The 18,918-nt window shown below is 42.3% G+C and overlaps 1 protein-coding gene across 1 annotated transcript in view; it reads left to right on the top strand.

The window, feature by feature from the left end:
- MDN1 (midasin AAA ATPase 1) overlaps nucleotides 1-18,918 on the top strand; it is a 164,727-nt gene that overhangs the window by 61,088 nt on the left and 84,721 nt on the right. The window contains exons 28-35 of the mRNA XM_074948112.1: nucleotides 2,864-2,998; nucleotides 3,076-3,214; nucleotides 6,095-6,233; nucleotides 6,342-6,472; nucleotides 8,863-9,007; nucleotides 10,161-10,290; nucleotides 12,633-12,848; nucleotides 15,390-15,587. Of these exons, the coding sequence (XP_074804213.1) occupies nucleotides 2,864-2,998; nucleotides 3,076-3,214; nucleotides 6,095-6,233; nucleotides 6,342-6,472; nucleotides 8,863-9,007; nucleotides 10,161-10,290; nucleotides 12,633-12,848; nucleotides 15,390-15,587 (1,233 nt within the window). The remainder of the gene's footprint in view (nucleotides 1-2,863; nucleotides 2,999-3,075; nucleotides 3,215-6,094; nucleotides 6,234-6,341; nucleotides 6,473-8,862; nucleotides 9,008-10,160; nucleotides 10,291-12,632; nucleotides 12,849-15,389; nucleotides 15,588-18,918) is intronic.

The raw sequence follows: 18,918 nt of genomic DNA, 5'->3' as shown, positions 1-18,918 counted from the left end.
GCCAAAGACAGGCAAGCGGAAGAGCAGCAGCAGGAAGCTGCCCACTGGTGAGCCATGGAGCTGAAGGAAAAAGAAACAGCTGCCCTCCAACAAGCCCTGGAAGCTCAGAAGCAAAAAGAAGAGAGAGAAAAGCTACCCATAAATGACCCAGGGAGCTGAAAGAGAAAAAGGTCCTAGAGAAGGAGAGGAAATATAATCTTGGCATGATGGCAAAACATGGACAGATCCCAGAGTCACCAATCTTTTGCTCCCTTCAAGGAGCCCTCAGCTGTAACAAATTGTGTCCTGCGTAAGAACGTAAGAGCAGCCATACTAGGTCAGACCAAAGGTCCATCTAGCCCAGTATCCTGTCTTCCAACAGTGTCCAATGCCAGGTGCCCCAGAGAGAATTAACAGAACAGGCAATCATCAAGTGATCCATCCCCTGTCTCTCATTCCAACTTTGGGCAAACAGAGGCTAGGCCATTGATGGACCTATCCTCCATGCATACAAGGCAACAGACTTCACTGAAGAATATCTACCACTTTTGAAATGCTATCTGAGGTTCATAATATTCCTGAGGACAAAAAAGTACCCACACTGATTGCAAAGCTTTGAATGTATTTAATGAAATGCTTATTGAGGTAGCCTTGAGATAGTCTGAATTTTAAAAAGCTGCTTTTCAAATGTTTCAAATTATTCCTGGAGTGTATAGGTTGAAATTTAGAAATCTCAAGAAAAGTGATGGTACGAGTCATAGCGAATATGCCTATAAGATGTGTGACCTAATAAGAAAATGGGGAAAGGGAAGGGGGGCGGGGGGTAAGGATTTTAGCCAATTGCTTGATCTCTTTGCTCAAGAACATTTCCTCAGTATATGCACTGATGAGATTTGGAATAGTTTATGGGATAAATCTTTAAAATTTGCAAGAAATTTTGCAAATTGAGCACCGTGGCTCATTCCTTTGTGCAAACCCAGATGTCCAATGAGAGCAGTCCAGAGAAGGAGGGATGCAAAGCCAGTGTAAAGGGTGATCCTGTTTTACGCCTCAGAAAAAAGGAGGGTATTTGGGAGCCCAGGCAGTCTGCCCTCTGCCCCCAAATTGTTCCCCTCCTGGAAATTTGCATCACAAACCTCCTGAGAAGGAGGAGAGTCCAAGAAGATGTTTCTAGTGTAACTCTATTGAGCACCTGAGAAATCAATGACCCAAGCTAAAAGAAACTAAGCCCCATCCAATCTATTTTAAACTCACCTGATGAGTTTTGTGAGGACTGACCTTGAGGGGGTCGATGTGGAAGTTATTAAGGTTGCCAGAGTAAAAAGCAAGGAGTACCCGGGGTGGGAAGGGGGGGACACACTGGAGCCCAGATCTCTCTGGTCAAGGGACGCAAGGTCCAAAAGACTGAAATGTTACCTGATGAGAAAGTGGAGCTTCTAGTAGTGGGAGGACATATAATTCCTGTACTTTTAGCCAAGCTGCATGGGCTAGGTGGAATGGGAAGGTTTAGAAAGTGTCTTTACAATAGTTGTGCTGGGTAGTATCCCCATTGAAATACTTGTTGGGAATGCTGTTTTGCATATGATTAAGGCTATTAATTTGGTAACAGAATGATGTCAAAGGGAATATTGTGTTGGATCCTAGAGGGGAGTGGTAACGTCCCAGAAATTGCTGGGGGGGAGGGCTCTCTAACTCAGTGGTTTTCAAAATTTCTGTATTAGTGACCCCTTTCACTCAGCAAGCCTCTGAGTGTGACCCTCCTTATGAATTAAAAACTGGGGGAGGGATTTTACAGCTCCTGACCCCCCGTAACCACCATGAGATCCCCGAGGGGTCATGACCCCCAGATTGAGAATTCCTGCTCTAACTCTTCTGCAGCAGAAGGAAACTGTTTCCAGGTGTGGGAGGGGCTGAGGCTGGCGCCTGCATGGCAGAGAAAAGCAGCATGCCATCAGGGCCAGCTGGGGCGGAGATAACCCCTGTGACTGAAGAAGTGGTCCCAGATATCAGCTGCTAGCATTTTGCAGTTGAATAAGGGATAGATCCCACTCTAGAGAGCGTCAGAGGGTGCCCCAGGAAAGAAAAATGAGGAGAGGTTTTTTTGAAGAAGATGGGAGATTGTATAGGGAGGCTCCTATGGGTAAAAACCAAAGCCCTGGGCAACCCTGTAAGCAGTTGGTTGTGCCCACATAGCACCATGCTATGTGCTAGCACATGATTGTCCTTTTGCTGGTCACTTGGGGGCACAGAGAACCGATGACAGGTTAAAGAAAAAATAATACAGGCCAGGAATACAGAGTGATGTGAGGAATTATTGCAGGTTTTGTGAATTAAGTCAAAAGTACCTGAGAGAGTTCCTCTATGCCCCTTGCTTGTAATATAAGAGGCATTTTTGAGGGTAACAATGGACATCGTGGGTCCTACCCAAAGGGGAAAGAAATGTATCTTGTTGGTAGTGGATTAGCTCTGACTAAGACTGAGGCAGAATCTGTGGCAAGAGCCATTTTCACTATCTTTAGCAGAGTGCATTTCCCTAAAGAGATTTTTATCTGACCTTGGGTCAAATTTTATGTCTCAGCTATTCAGTGAGCTATGGAAGTTGTGGAGTGACACAACTAAAGGCTACCTCATATCACCCAGAAACAAATGGTTTGGTGGAAAGATTCAGTGGGACCCTAAAATCTTTGTTGGGAGTGACTTATATGCTGGAGGCTGTTTGTGAGCAGTCCAGGCTGGCAACAGCAGCAAGGCATTATAAAGGGCATCCCAGGTTACAGGGCAGGGGTCACAGTTATTCATTGGTCTGGATTGTACCGCTCGTATGTCACACATTCCTGTTTAAGAATCAAAGCAAACACTCTGATTTCTCTTGCCTTATTTACAGGTTTCATGCTTCTGGCAGGCAGAGTCAGGAAGCAGGAGGAGGTTGATGTTATTCAAAGAGTCCTTGAAAAGCATTTTAAGAAGAAATTGTATCCTCACTCTCTCTTCTCAGAGGAAAGTGTTAGAAAGTTATTGGGTGAGTTTGCAAAAAGGACTAAATCAAAAGCCTGATGCGTGTGATTAAAGCTAATCAACTTGTTCTTTGTTGGGCAGTTAAATCATCTACACAGATGTCGGTGATGGACAGCGAGTTTAGTCATGTTGTCTGGACTCAAGGGATGAGGAGGCTTGCAGTTCTGGTAGGACGAGCCCTGGAGTTTGGCGAACCAGTACTGCTGGTGGGAGACACTGGGTAACTTGTTTTTCTATTACAGTAATGAATTGTTCTGTTTAGCCCTGTTCAGCAAGGTCCTTAACTGCATACCGACATTTAAACATGAGTGACCTCACTGAAGTTAGTAAAACTACTTATCCTTAAAGAGGAGCCTTGCTTAAATGCCTTGCTGTTTCACAGCCTTTGTGAATCTAAAACTGTCTCAAATGTCAAGTCAGGTTTGTAGCTGCTGTAATACAGAGTTAACTTTTTAGAGTGCTGTGTTGGAGTGCACCTGTTTTAGCAAACTACATTAAAAGTATCTCTTGTGGTTTTGCTTTATTTTATCTAATTTGTACAACAGTGTTATATAAACCTGTTAGGGATGTATTGAACTGAACTGAAATTGAGGAGGGGGGTTGAGTTTCGTTCATGAACTGTCTGTTAGAATCTCAGTATAAGAATTACATACCTTTCTCTTGAAACCTGGAAAAGTTAGTAATAAATCTGGTGGATAGTGGTGAATACATTTACATATGTTCCAGGATCTGACTGCATAAGGCCCAGCCCATCCTCTTTATTTTTTTCCTGCCTGCAAAAAAGAGGTCATGGAAGCAGATCTCTCATGCTGGTTATAAATTTAGTATTAAGTAATTCTGTTAGTCTTTGTCTACACTGACACGTCGTCGACCAATCTTTTGTCGTTCAGGGGCGTTAAACACCCCCCTGAATGACAAAGGTTTTACCGATGAAAAGCGCTGGTGTGAACAGTGCTTTGTCAGCAGGAGTGCTCTCTTTCCGACAAAGCCGCTGCTGCTCATGGGGGGTGGAAGTTTTTTGTCCCTAAAAGCCTCGTAGTGTAGTCATAGCCTTAGAGAGTAAGAAGAGGCTGAAGTTGGGAAAGAAGAGACACAAGTAATTAGATGCTAAAAGGGAACTTGGATGCTACTTGGAAAAGAATAAATCTTATGTAAGTCTTTCAATTTAACAGTCAAGACCTTTCATTTCTTAGGAGTCCGGTGGCACCTTAAAGACTAACAGCCACTGGACTCCTTGGTTTTTTTTTGTGGATACAGACTAACACTGTTACCCCCGATACTTGACTTTCATTTCTTAGTCTTTCAAAATGGATGATTGTTTGTGTTCAAGCCTGTAAGGAGAACTTGTTCTACACTAGGAATGGGTACATTGGCTGCTTGTCAAAGGTTTATTTTCTTGGTATTTAAGCTGCTGCTTGAAGTTCAGTTACTTCATTCACAAAATGTTAATCTGTTAATGGGGCTAGGTGTAGTCCTCTGTGTGGGTAGGCAGTGTTGCTTCAATTTCGGCATTCTCCTCAGACGACCTCCTGGATTATATTTAGTTTCCTGCAGTGGAGCTCTGTAGAGACAATTCATGAAAGGACAAAGAGAGGTCAAAATCCGTCAGTCTCCACTTACTGAATACTGCCTCTGAATGTATGGCCAGTACAGATCTAGATTGGATTACCACTTCCTTCCTAGGAGTCCTTTCTGGGACAATTGGAGGTGGAAAGGAAGGAAGGATGGGTAAGGCCTTGTGTAGCCTTAAGCCTGGTTCAAACACATAGGCTATGTCTACACTTGTAGAGTGTTTGTGCTGTCAGTTTAAATGGTGATAGTGAACTGGTGAAAGAAAAGCGCTGGTTTGTGTATTCACTTACTTCCACAGGCGTCAGAGAGTGTTTACATTTGCAGCACTTCCATCAACGTGAGAGCAGCACACTGAGGGCAGCAATCCCGCAGTGCAGCTCTCTTCATTTGGTGATAGGTCTTGTGGGAAGTCGGGAGTGTGATCGTGGGGCATCCTGGGTCCCTGCACAGCCTCCTCTCCCCAAACACTGATCAGCTCCAGTAGGTCAGCATTGCTTCAAGCGGGGGATTGTTGCTCCGTGGAGCAGGCATTGTCACCTGGCCAGATAAGTGAGCACTTGCCAAGAAAACAGGAAGGGGAATTTCAAAGTTCCCAGGGCTTTACAGGGGGAGGGGTGGATGTCTATTTACCTGGCGTCAGAGCAGCAGAGCTGCTGGCCAGAATGGTCATCTAGCACTGTGGAATATCCTGTGGAGGCTAAAAGCTCTGTAAACTGGAAGAACATGTCTTCACTTGCACATCACCGCAAAAGCATCACCGGTAAAACCTCATGGAGGTGGTTTTCTTTTTGCAGTGAAACTTCTGAGTTTCACTGGAAAAAGTCATTGGCAAGTGTAGACATTCCCATGGAGTTTGTGCAAAAAAAGGGTCTTTTTCCACTTTAAATGGCAAGTGTAGACATGCTCTTAGTTGCACCAGTTTAATTGTGATGTTAAACCAGTGAAACATCTGTGTGGATAAGTGCAAACTACACTGATATAAGCTTGCTCTAAACCTAGATAAGAGCATCAATGATGTCTCATGACTCCTATAGTATGGATCTTCAAAAAGCAATACATTTGGAGAATTTAATTTACTGATAAGTTTTTTTTTCTTCTTCTTATAGTGAGAGGCTAACATTTTTCTCCTTGGCCCTTCTGATATTTTATGATGCCTTAATCACTGATGCATTATGCATCATTCAGAGGCGATTTGGAGATGTGAAATTTGTTACCTTTCTAAAGTCCAAATCAAATCTGAGGGTGCAGGTCCCTCACCCATGTTTTAATTAATAATAGTGGCAATTCAGCAATGGTTTGCGTGCCAAAAGTGGATGCAATTCATTTAATTTTTGTAAGGTGGGTCAGCTTTCAGAGAAAGGAATACGTGGGAGTAAGAGGAACAGCATGGTGGGGCCATTGCCCTGCAGGGCTTTGAGGAAATCCAACTGGAACGGCTTTGTTGCTGAAGTGGGCCATTAAGTGGTTGTGGACCCCTTCTGTTTTTGTTCTAAGTTGACTTCATTGGTTTTCTTTGTTCATGTTATAGGTGTGGCAAAACTACTATTTGTCAGATATTTGCAGCCTTGGCAAATGAGAAATTACATTCTGTGAACTGCCACTTGCATATGGAGACATCAGACTTCCTGGGAGGACTACGGCCAGTCAGACAGAGATCAAAGGACAAGGTCTGTCTCATGACAAGGGGTGACTGGTATCACTGAGCTTTCGTGTGGTCAAGAGAGCAGAGAATGACAAATCCCTGCTGACTCTTCTTTTTCTTCCCCATTACCTAGGAGGAATTTGACAGTTCTAGACTCTTTGAATGGCACGATGGACCCCTTGTTTTAGCAATGAAGGAGGATGGCTTTTTTCTCCTGGATGAGATTTCATTAGCTGATGATTCTGTGTTGGAAAGACTTAATAGGTATGCATTCTAAAAGTGTGTAATGTTAAGCAGCCCTTCACCAGGCTACATTTATCACACAAATGAGTTAGATAATCTAGCTTCTAATTGTTAATCTTAGCCAGCGTCCCTTTTTCTTAGTTGCTCAATTCCTGTTTAAATAAAAAAGATCCAAAGTAACTCAGTGGCGCATTCACTGTTAAGCTGCTGTACCAGATCACTTAGTTTGTGAACTGATCGGTCTCCAGCAGAAAGATGCTGACTGCACCCATATTAGTCCTGTATTTTTAGACAATTGCTTGCTATTGGAGAGGCTGCTGGCAACAGAGAAGGAGAAGGGATGGTAAGGTAGGCCTATGAAAAGGACAGGATGAAAATGTACTCTTGCACCTCAATAGTGATTTAGCTGAACTTATTAGAAGAACTTAGAAGTATCCTGATCCAAAAGCAAAGGAGTCCAAATTTGTTCAAGGTTATTGTGGCAATGATTTGTGTCCTTGGGTTGTTTATATCCGTAGCTGTGTGCTAAGTGTTACTATGAGGTTTGCTCTTTGTCAGTGGTTTTCAACCAGGAGTCCGGGGGCTGCGAGCAGATTGCAGGACGTCTGCCAAAATAAACCAGAGAGCAGGGCTGGCGTTAGTCACTGGGGCCCAGGGAAGAAAGCCGAAGCCTGAGCCCCGCTGCCTGGGGCCAAAGCTGAAGCCTGTACGCTGCCGTATGGGGATGAATCCAACTTAGCTTTGCGGAGCCCTGGTGGCATGGGACCTTGGACAGTTGCCCTGCTTGCTATCCCCTAATGCTGGCCCTGGCTTTTAATTTACTGGATATGCAGGAAAAAACATTTTTGTGGCACATGTAGGCCCGGAGTTTTCATAGCACGTTGGGGGGGCAGGGCGGACTCAGAAAGAAAAAGGTTGAGAACCCCTGTTCTGTGGCACTGCTCCAGACTGAAGACCACCTTCATGTGCTTAACCTGTGCTCAAAATGTTATAGTCACCTTTCTGTGCATAGACTGACAGGACAAGAGAGTCCATTTGTTTTAACAGCTGGTTAATTTCCCCAGGTAAAATAGTTAAAACACAGTTCTCCTTAAAGGATAGCATGTAGGGACAGTTAACAACACAATAGAACAAAAACAAAATAAGTATACGTGATTAAAATGGAATCTACAATGAGACCTGTAGCTAGAGCTACAACCTTTCCTTATATAGAAAGATAGATGAAAGCCTTATTTTCTGCCAGTTCCTGTAAAAAAACATTTCTCAGTCTGTCATTACGTTCATGGGAAGTAACATGCCTTGTCCAAGAACAGGAAAGGTGCCTAGCAAATTGGTGTCTTTCAATACCTTCCCAAATTTTTTTATGTAAAGATGTTACAACTGACACTATATACTACTGTTAGATTACAGCACCCTTCATTTTAAAATCCGTCTTTTCTCTTACCAAATATATTGAGATGACCAGCAATTACTTTCTTTGATGTCTCAATAGTTTCTTTATTTCAAGTAGATTTTTCATAGCTCATGTGCACCTTGCAAACTAATCTTCTTCAGTTAACTTTATTGTTTTGTTAATGCTTCCAGGCAACATCTTCCTGACCACTTTTGCTAACATGCATGGTAATGGGTCACGCTTTTAGCTCCTTCACACAGTTCACTAGTGAGAGTATATTAGGGGGTGGAGTATGCAACTAAAAATATTAAATAGATATTTTAAGTTGCACTGATAGTGAATTTGTTGTAACTTGTCAGTTTTGTATTCCATAAACTTGAAAACTAATTCAGTGTGCTCTTCATCAAGCTTCAGCTGTGAATGTTACTTTTGGCATTGTATTTATAAGAGAGAGCTTTTGAAAGGTCCATGCTACAATGTAAATCTTTTGACCAACCACTTTACACAGCCTTTCACATCAAGGTGTAGATGAGCTTTCCACATTTGTGTATTCAGAAATATTGTCAGTTGGAAAGGATGAGCAGAATTTATCATTTACTTTTGCTGAAACCCATTATATTGAGCTTTGTGACTTAAGCTATGTTGACGCTGGCATTTGAACGAGAAAACTTTTGTCTTCTGCTGCCCCTTGGAAAGACAAAAATTTTGCCACGAGAAGCACCCGTGTGAACAGCGCGTTGTCGGCAGGAGATGCCGCTCGTTGCGGGTGGAAATTTTTTGTTGTTAGGAGAGGCGATAAACAGCAGCTACACTGCCTGACATCTAGCGGCACGGCTGTAGTGACACAGCCATGTTGCTAAAAGCTGTGTAGTGTAGACATAGCCTTAGAAATCAAGCTAAGCAAAGCTACCTCACGTTTATGTATTTTTAAAAAGACTGGTGACTTTCTAAAGTGCAAGTTATGGGATTTAAATAAAACAATTTTTATAACACAGTGTTTTTAAAACCTGGTTTGTAGTGTTCTTGAAGTTGAGAAGACGCTGGTGCTTGCTGAAAAAGGTAGTCAAGAAGATGAGGATAATGAAGTAGAACTTCTGATTGCGGGAAAGAAATTTCGCATCCTAGCAACCATGAACCCAGGAGGTGACTTTGGAAAAAAAGAGGTATATTCTGAGAGGCCATTGGAATTATGACTTGAATGTGCAGCATGCACATGGTATAGGTCCCAGCATGCAGTGTTGCATATTGGAGTCTGTCTCCTGGCTCTAAAGGAGGACTAAGGTGTGTCTTTCTTCTCCCACCCGTGTACTGTTATTTTGACAATGTAAACAAGCACTCAACAAAATATCAACAAAGAAAAATGTGGACACTGAATCACATAAGTAGACTTGATATGCAGAACATTTTAAGTAAATGAAGTGTAACGCTCAAAGGAAACTACATCCAAATCCAGTTCTTGCTGTGGAGTCTTTATGGTGTGGCATGGGGATGCAATGACAGATTGTGCTCCTGGAACAGATGAAAACTGACAACTAGAAGTTGTCACCTAGGGTCTCCAAAAAATGGACAAATGCCAGTAGGGCAAGATTTCCCACAAAATAAGAACAACAGTTCTAAAGTAACCCCTTACGTTGTTTTAAAAGGAACTTAATAACCATCTAAGGAATGACAGACATTTGAACTCAAAGCTTCAGCTTTTTTACCCCTAGAGAGGGGGGTGTCCATTTAAAAAAAAAAAAAAAAAAAATCAGTCATTTTTAGCGTGCTAACAAATCTACCAGAAAGCCCCGGGTTCAGTAATCAAAGGGAAATTGCTTCTTTATTGCATATGTACTGGTTGATGATTGCTCTTTATAATTCAGTGCAAAGGAGCAATTAAGGAAAGGCATTCCAATTCAACCCTTAACCTGTATGGTGGTCTTTCTTTCAAAGGCCGAGAGGGCAGATGAGATTATACACCCCTTGTTTGATAGACTATATCTCTGAAGTTCCATCTCTCTCTGATTCTTGCAATCTATCTCATTTTCTCCCCTATTCTCTTTCAGTATTTCAAATGAACAGTTGGTTTGTTATCTTGGTCTTGCACTAAAAGAGCCACATTTTCTCCTACTAGTGATAGCTATAAACACCCTGTCATTATTAGAAGGAATACTACATGATTTCGAAAAGGAGTCAGTTTATTTACTGTTCTAATAATTTACACGCACTAGAACTACTAGCCTATGAAAGTTTAAATGCAAGCTTAAGTAATGTAGGTCTGTAGTAGCTGTGATGTATGCTGGTAGTGGCTATATAGTTATATTTTATTGCCTACAGCTTTCTCCTGCACTGCGCAACAGATTTACAGAGATATGGTGTCCACAGAGTAACAGTCGTGAGGATTTAATACAGATCGTAAAGCACAATCTTCATCCAGGACTGTCTCTGGACAGGATAAACCACCAAGGTAAGTATAATTTAGTTTTGTGTCAAATTTAAACTCTGCGTTGGAGAGAGAACTGAATTTGCAGATTGAGATGGTTTTGGCAAGGATTCACACTAATGCTTCTTCCATCCATAAATACATCTATCTCTGCAAACAGACTCTGATACACTGGCCTCTGTTCCTCCCTTCATAGCATCCCATTTCCCGCGTGACTGGTCATCCCGTGTGACTGACCAAAAGTTGGTAGCTTTCAGCAAAGCAATGCAAAGGTCCCCTCCCCACCTGAACTCTTCCCTCCTCTTCAATATCTTATCCTATTTCTCAGGTATTGGGGAGGAACAAAAGACCAGGACCATATCTCTCATTTCCTTTGCTACCGACAGCTTGGCTGTTGGTTCAATTTACTGAGCTCTCTCTTGTGTTCCCTTACATTTTAACTTTTGGGTGGTTCAGTCTTTGACAGTGCAGACACTGGGTTCCTCCTCCTCTGTTGGTCTGGCACAATTTCCCCCCGAAGTACTCCTTCTGCTGCTGCAGTTAGATACCTGCTTTACTCAAAGCAGCATACAGGGAAGTGACTTCTGTGGGCATCTGGCATCTACCAGAGAAGGCTAAAGAAAAGGATTGGGTTGGGGGGAAGAGCAATGAACAAACCATCTGTGTCTCCTGCAGTATTTATGTGCTGTGGGGAGCCTTAAGAGTCCTCCTCCTCTCTGAGAGCGAAACCTTTGCAATTGGCTCAGAGGCTGGATCCATTTCTGGAAATCAGATGAAACTAGCCCCTCAGCTTCTCTAAAGGGGGAGAGAAGTGCCCATGCTGGGAGTCGAGGCTCTCCCAGAGGCATCAATGGAAGCAGTTTTCTGGGGCTTTGAAGGGCCTGTAAAATAGGGTGAGGAGCTCGCTTGTAGGGAATGGCAACTTTTTCCATGATAGCCTCAGACTCTGAAAAGATTTTTCAGATTTCCACAAGCTAAAGGGCTTTCATTGGCAAACACCACCCCACTCCTTTACCTAGCCTGTGGATTACATGAGTGGCTCAATGAGTTATTTCTGCCTGCTAAACCTTTCCAGGAGCCTTTAACCTCTGCTCCCAGGGGGTTCTCTCAGAATTCTTCCATGTTTCCAGATTCTCTGCTGAGCTGCTGGTGCTTGCCCTTCCCCTTGAGTTTTCATGACTGCTCTAGTAGGTCACAGTTCAAAAGAGGGAGAGGTGCCCTTAGAGCTGAGCCCCAGGCTCCAATATAAGGAGCTCAAGTAGCTTGATAACTCTTGCTGTGGCATGTTTTTTGCAGAATTCTTTCCCAGTCCCATCTCTCTCTCCAGCAGATCATGTAGACAGCCTGCATCGCTCCTGATGTCAGTCAGGGTTTTTTGCCAGATCTTTCTGGGGTGGGGTTGGGGGTTCGGCAGTTGCTCATTTGTCAGGAATTTCCCTCTGAAGCATTAGACTAATTTCGTTTTAGGAATACCTGGAAGTGAACCCAAACCTTCCTCCTCAGTCCCTAAGCAGAGGCACAAACATTTGGTACTATCAACCTTTTTCCTCCATGCTTTCCTTGTGGGGGAAGGTCTTTTTCTTTTCATCCCAGTGGATAATCCTTCATCTTCCAAGGGTATTTTCTCTTTCTTTGCTTTTTCCAAGATCAGGGAGGCCTTTTTATTCTGAAAATTATCTGGGGGATGGGAACAAGTTTTGAAGGTTACTTCATGTTCTTTGTAGCCCCAAGAAAGAAGAAATCAGATTTATTTGGGTCCTTTAGTGCGTTGAACCATTTCCTAATCTCAGACTCAAAGTGGAATCTTCCATGTCTACCTTGTTTGCTATGGATGAGGACATTTTCAGGCAACCTGTTAAGCTACTATAAACTGGTGCTTCTGCTGAATTGCTTATAGCAAATACTTTATTTAAAAAAAAAAAAAAGCAATACCCAATAATGAATTCATCTGTTGCTCACAATTCTGTATCTGGGAACCATTCTCAAAGAAAGGAGTTTCTGTGTTTTACTGAAAAAACTTTGATTTCAGGAACTAAATTTCATTAGTTCCTGATATCAGTATGACTTTTTTTTTTTTTGCCCTGTGCTATATAGAAAATGCATGTGATGAATTTTGTGGATGTATTAGTTTTTAAAGTGTGTTGTAGAGGATTATAAATCTGTTCTTCGCTCTTCTCCTCTCCCCCTTTCATTGAGCACTTTTTGAAGATTGAAAGCACCACACTTCAATGCAAATATTTTTTTAAAACAAATCTGAAGAACTTGATTGATTTTCTGTATTTCAGGGTTCTAGTTATACAGCTTTGTGCTGGAAATGACCTATATAATTCAGTTTATAATTGCAACATCTTTTTTTTATGTTTTAGGGACAGACATAGCTGAGCTGATGATGGACTTTATTGAATGGCTAACCAACCAAGAATTTGGGCGTCAGTGTATTCTCAGTGTCCGGGATGTCTTATCGTGGGTTAACTTTATGAATGTCATGGTAGAAGATGAGGAGTACAGCCTATTTTACATCTCTCCTGTGACGTCTTTTGTCCATGCTGCGTGCCTGGTGTACATTGATGGAATAGGTTCAGGTAGGTCATCAGTGCTTATCAGAGAAGAGGTGAATATATTTAACTCTTTACATTTTTTTCTTATTTTGCTCTTCATATTTGATTGATATCCCAGTGTTTAGTTTGGTTAAAATGAGGGCATGATGAAAATATTTGCTTCCACTTGTCAGTATCCTTAACTTAGTGTGTTTTTGCTTGCCATTTTTAACAGCAAGGACTTCTTGAATGGTTCAGCAAGCTACACACTGCACATATACAAAACTACATTAAAGTTGCAAAGTCAAGCACCATCCCCTTACGTGTATTTCTGGTGATACAGTTTTTAATTACATGTTCACATACTATATTTCCATAGGACCCCTGCCTCAGTCAGTGCACAGTATGGACAGTGCTCAATAAATGAGTATCTAATTTGATATTATTTTATCCATCTCATTCAATGTGTGGCCTGAGGCCTTATTTACTGCAGTGTATTCAAGCCCTGCTCTGAAGACAGAGTTTTTAATTTCCTCTTGGGCTCTTGGTACCAGAAGAGGTACCTCATTGTAGTACCTCAGCGTTTCAGAAATATTAACTTACCTTCACAACACTCCTGTGAGATGAGCGGGTATTATCCCCATTTTACAGATGGGGTGCTGAGGCAGAGAGAATAAGGACAAAAATATCCAAAAATGTTGGGTACCCAATTTGAGGCCCTTAGGACCTGGTTTTTCAGCGTACTTAGCATTATATAGCACTTCATATGTTCAAAGCACAGCTCCCATTAACCTCAGCTGCAGTTGTAGATGCTCAGATCTTCTGTAAATCAGACCTCAGGGTTTCAAGTCAGGTGCCCAGAAAATGAGAAACAAACAATTAATGACCACATCTGACAAGTTTAGTTAAGCGACTTGCCTAGCATCACACAGGAGCTCCTTTGGCAGAAGCAGAGATGGAATTCAACTGCCTTAATCAAGAGAGCGTCCCTTCTCTTTTTGCAATCCCCTCCCTCCTTCCCTACATACTTTCCAACTTCTGCAACAAATGAGGCCAGGGTCCTACAGACAGTAGCTTCCTCCTTCCCTGCACAACCCTGATTCATCCCCAGAGCAGGTCTGTCCTGTCCACTGATTAGGGGAGGGGTCCAGTGGAAAAAACTATATGATCATGTAAATAAAGACTGTATCATGATGTATACACATAAGCGGGCTGAATTAAGGTTGCACAGGCAAACTTAATTCTGGCATTTCCTAACTTTTGAGTGCTTGAGTTTGCAACCTTAATGTTCTTTCATTGTAGTGTTTTTGAGTGTAACTTCCCAGGCTTTTAAAATAGTAAATTGAAAAAAACAGAAATTATATTGTGGCCTCATATTGACACACACATGGGTCATTAGCAGGGTTGGGACCTTTAGATCCGCGGCAGAGACCTTTGCCATTTGCACTCACAGAAGAACTGATAGCAATTAGTAGGTGCTCATCCTCTGTCGACCACCTCTAAAGGGGATGACACACTCACTTTCCAGTGGGTTTCCACAGATATTTGCTGACAGCAGAAGAGTTGTAAGAGTCAGCAATCTTGGGTTCTGTTCCAGGCTCTAGAGGGGAGTGTACTCTAGTGGGTACAGACTCTTCTGCCTGTCTCCACCCTTCACCAAGCTTGATCCCTTTTTGCCCTGCTCCCTCCAACCTGCCTGGCCTGTGTCTGGTCCAGTCCTGTCTCTTCCTCACCCCTTGCCCCACCCACTCTGTTTCCATTTCTCAGGCTTCTCTTTCCAGTCTCCTTGCCCAGCCAATCCCAGTTCCCACCCTCCCAGCTCCTTATCCAATCTGTCTCTCTTTCCTCCTCCTGCCCCCACCCCCATGCTCCCAGGTTTCTCAACCAATTTGTCTCCCCATTCCGGTCACTTTGCCTAATCAGTCCCAGTTCTTCCTGTGGACCCAGTTCCTTATCAGATCTGTTTCTTCTCCCCCTGCTTCCCCACCTCTGGTTCCTACTCCCAATCTTCTTGTCCAGTCAGTACCCCCTCCTCCCATCTCCTTGTCTGTTGTAGAGTGTTTCCCTTCTCCCCTCAGACTTGAAAACTGTCAAACATAAGCATGTGAATTTCTCCAAAAAATCTGCCTTAAGCAGACATCTGGCCTGGAAAATTTCAGCCCAAACTGTTGAAGTTTTGCATAATTATAAGCAGCTATAAACAGGATCTTTTAATGGGAAGTGTGAGGCAACTTTAATAATAGGCAGTGTTACCCTGCCCCACCTATAGTACAGTAGGTTGAGATTAACCTTCACCTTTTTGATTTTTGATTCAAGGCAGCAATACAGTTGTTATGTGACATCAAGCACCTTCTGCCTTCTGGAAGACAATGCTACTGTATCTGTAGATCTATATTTCATACATGTGTGTCTCTTTGTTGAATTCACAAACAGTATTTGGTTGAGCTCAGCACTGTGCATTCACTGTAGTTTACTGCACTGCAGTTTCTATACTGTTGGCTGTCCATGTGTTTCTGAATTTTGAAATGAAAACAATGGCTGCAGTTGGAAATCTTATTTTACTTCCTTTTGTTTTCTTTAATATAGGTACAACATCTTGCTCAGCTGATACCGCTTTATCCGCTCGTGAAAAATGTCTGAAATTCTTATGTGAGAAACTTTGCACTATTGTTGAGCTTACAGAATATCAGAAGGATGAACTGAGGATTTACTATAGAACAAAGGAGAGAGAATTTATATGGATGGAAAACTTCATCGGAATCCATCCATTTTTTATACCAAGAGGCAAGTGTTTTTTGTGGGGTGGGGAACATTCATCCCATGTTTTGTTTTTAATGACTTATCAAGTACTAGCCTTAGCCCCAAGATATGTGGGGAACTACGCTGTAATTCATGTGTTCTAAAAATAAAGACACAACCTCTTTTCTTTTTATAAAAGCGCTGCAGAGTATTTCCAAGCATATCTAATATAATTGTTCCACCCTTTTTAGGAAGCCACATCTGTAAGCAACCATTTTTTTTTTTACCTTGAGTGGCTGCTTCAGGCATATTACACTTCATCTGACCTCAATTTTGGTGTGTAATGATATCTCAGTTTTCATGGTCAGATCAGCTGCTAGCTTTGGGCCATGGGCAGTGCTCATCCATCCACCTCTCAAGGAATGGGAACCTATCTTGTTGCTCCACTGTTAGAGACTTACTGACTGACCCATTGCAGCCTTAGAATTCCAAGGGAGAGTATGTGGGTACCACAGGACTGAGTATGATATGCGAACATAGATATTCTTATTGTGTAATATTTGGACCATTCTGCTTGTGGACTGGCTAGGACAATAAGATCTCTTTTCCTCTTAAACACTGATATAAGGCAGTCAAACTTCCCCTCCCCTCCCCTCCCATTGTTGTCATTGTGCCCCATTAGTACACAGGTGAATTGGGGGGACACTATAGTACAGGTGACGTCCATGCCTCTGAGTTTGATTGTGGCATAGTTTCTGCAATCTTGTGCTGCAGCTATAATGAAGTCTAAAAGCTTTATTTTTGTCTGCCTCTTCTTCTCCCACCATAACATCTACGGAATCTAGACCAACAGAACTGTTTTTTAGCATTGGACAACCTGGTGTATTGTATTTTACTTTGTTTGGATACAGGAAGCTGATATTTAAGATTCCATCCACAAAGTAGATGGAAAATGTGCTGTATTGGGGATCATTAGTGTCTGCTTATGGAGGAACTAGGTGAGTTGTGGCCTACAGCCTATGAGATACCAAGACCACATAAGTTCACCAGGTGTCTTGTTGCCGCTGCAAGCTAGCAGTTTGGGTCAGTTGTTGAGTGAAACTGTTTTCTCTAGGCAGCTTCTGTCAGACAAGCGGTCATTGGCCCCTTATATAAGAAACCATTTCTTGACAATGGTAGTCCTACAAATTACCTTTGGGTTTTGAGCCTTTTTTGTAGGTAAAGCTGATTGAGAAGGTTTTGAGGAAGCGGCTCTAGTGTTGTTTTGAAACTTCTGATTTCCTTGTCCTGGAGGGTTTTATTTCAGTGAATGATAGCATCTATCTGCATGGGTTTTCTTGGCCGATGGATCTCTTGTGACCGACTAAGTTCTGCTGTCTGTTCGATGACTTTATTAGACCTACTAGTTCCTTTTCCTGCTGTTTACTGTCGGGTGATACTGAGCTGTCAATGGACTGTGGAATGAGTGGATGGGGTTATTTCTCTTCCCTCCTTTCTGAGAAGTCCAACAACAGCAGTGTTGGGGAAATTGCATGTCATTCCGTGAAGTTTTCATAAGAGATCTTGTAGGGTTTCATCTTGTCGTCTTCTCTTCTCTCTCTCGTCTCTTCAGACTTGCTGAGGGAAGAGGGCTGGATTCCATGTTTAATTCTGCAGGACATGATATGAATTTGGGATTTCATGATCCCAGCATTCCACAGCGTTGGGGGTGCCATTAAGATCAGTGGGATGTTTGCAGAGAGATCAAGGGAGAAACACAGCTATTATGTAGTAACTGAACTTCTATTTATTCAGCACATCATTGGCATATTCTGTATCGCTTACAAAGGAAAATCTGCTCCTGTTTAGGCCACAACTACTTCTGTCCTTTGTTTCTCTTTTTCATTATCTTCTTTTCTCTTTTTCACTCTCCGTCTTCCCTCTGTGTATCTCCTCTGTTCTTCTCTCTGCATTTTCTTCTCTGAAGCAACTCCTAATTCCCTTTCCCCATAGGGCTTTACACCCATCCTTTTGCTGTTCCATTTGCTAAAATAATCAGCAATGGAATAATTAATGTTGACATTGAAGTGTGGTCATTGTGCATTAAAGTTGACAACTCTAGACTGGTCAAAAGTGGACAATAAAGTTCATACCCCTGAGTCTTTGTTTCAGGATGTTTTTTTCTGACTTGACAGATATCATGGCATCAGTTACACTCAGTTCATGTTTGGAAGATTATCTCTGTTGCCATGAGGACTAGAAACCCTATAAAAAAAAATAAAAGATGAGATTCTGCACAATCTGAATGTGTCATGCAGGCCACATGCATCATGTGGGCTGTGCATTTTGATGCCCCTGATAAAACCACATTAACGGATTGGTACTATAGTACCCATTGTGCTGATAGCTAAAAGCTAGGTCTTTCATCAAAGCTAGGCAGTACGGTCTCTCTGCTTATCCAGTGTCTGCCTGAGAGGCATGGATCAAGGTGAAATGCCTGAAGTTCAACCCAGAAAAAAAAAAGGTGATGCTGGTGGGGAATGGGAGAACTGATCTGTGGTGGTGAGGGGTTCTGTGCTATGAAGTGTTGTGCCTTCCCTTAATCCAAGGTCTGCAGCACAGGGATTATTTTGGACCCTTATCTGCTACAATGTCTGATCCAAGTGTCAAAATTTTTTTCTATCTGCGCCTGGTCAGGATGTTGTGACCTGTGTTCCCTCATGCAATCCTTGTCACTCTCTAGATTGGGTGACTCTGATGCACCTCTGAAGTCCACCAGAAATATTAGGGTAGTGCAGGACACAGTAGCCGACCTGTTTAGCTATGCTGAGCATGCTGCGTCTGTGCTCTTTATGCTGCAGGGGCTTATCTATGTCCAGACAAACTTTAGATTGCTGGCTTTTCTGAAGCTCTGTATATGGTCTGGCTATGTAAGAGCTCACTCTCCCTTCATACTTTCATTACTGATGAGATTAAAAGTAGTGTTTCTGTAACTAGATTTGCAGACCAGGGGAATAAGGAAGGATGTTTCACTCGGCGCTACTTAACGAGAAGTTGCTGCCAGCTCTTTGGGGAAAGCCTGTGCCTGAGTTAAATTTGTGTATGCTTTTAATGACTGAGAAGAGAAGTGGATGGAGGTGTTACCTTAGCCTGTGTGCTCTTTAGTTTGGCATCATGGGAGTTGTAAATTTGGAGACAGTCCTTTTGGTGGAGCCAGTTATTGGCAGGATAATATATTTTGATTGTGATTTTACTGATGTAAAGTCTCTCTTTTTTAGGCAGCAGGCATGTCGGTTTTATTTAAACAAAAATAAATGTGTAGACAAATGGAGAGGTCTAATATAAAAAGAAATGGAAGAGTTCTAAATAAGTTTGTCATATAACGCACACGCTTTTG

Source organism: Natator depressus, chromosome 3 (assembly GCF_965152275.1).
Source record: "Natator depressus isolate rNatDep1 chromosome 3, rNatDep2.hap1, whole genome shotgun sequence".
NCBI classification, from domain to species: Eukaryota; Metazoa; Chordata; order Testudines; family Cheloniidae; genus Natator; species Natator depressus.
The sequence above is the reverse complement of the archived record's forward strand: the minus strand, read 5'-3'. Positions and strand labels throughout refer to the sequence as shown.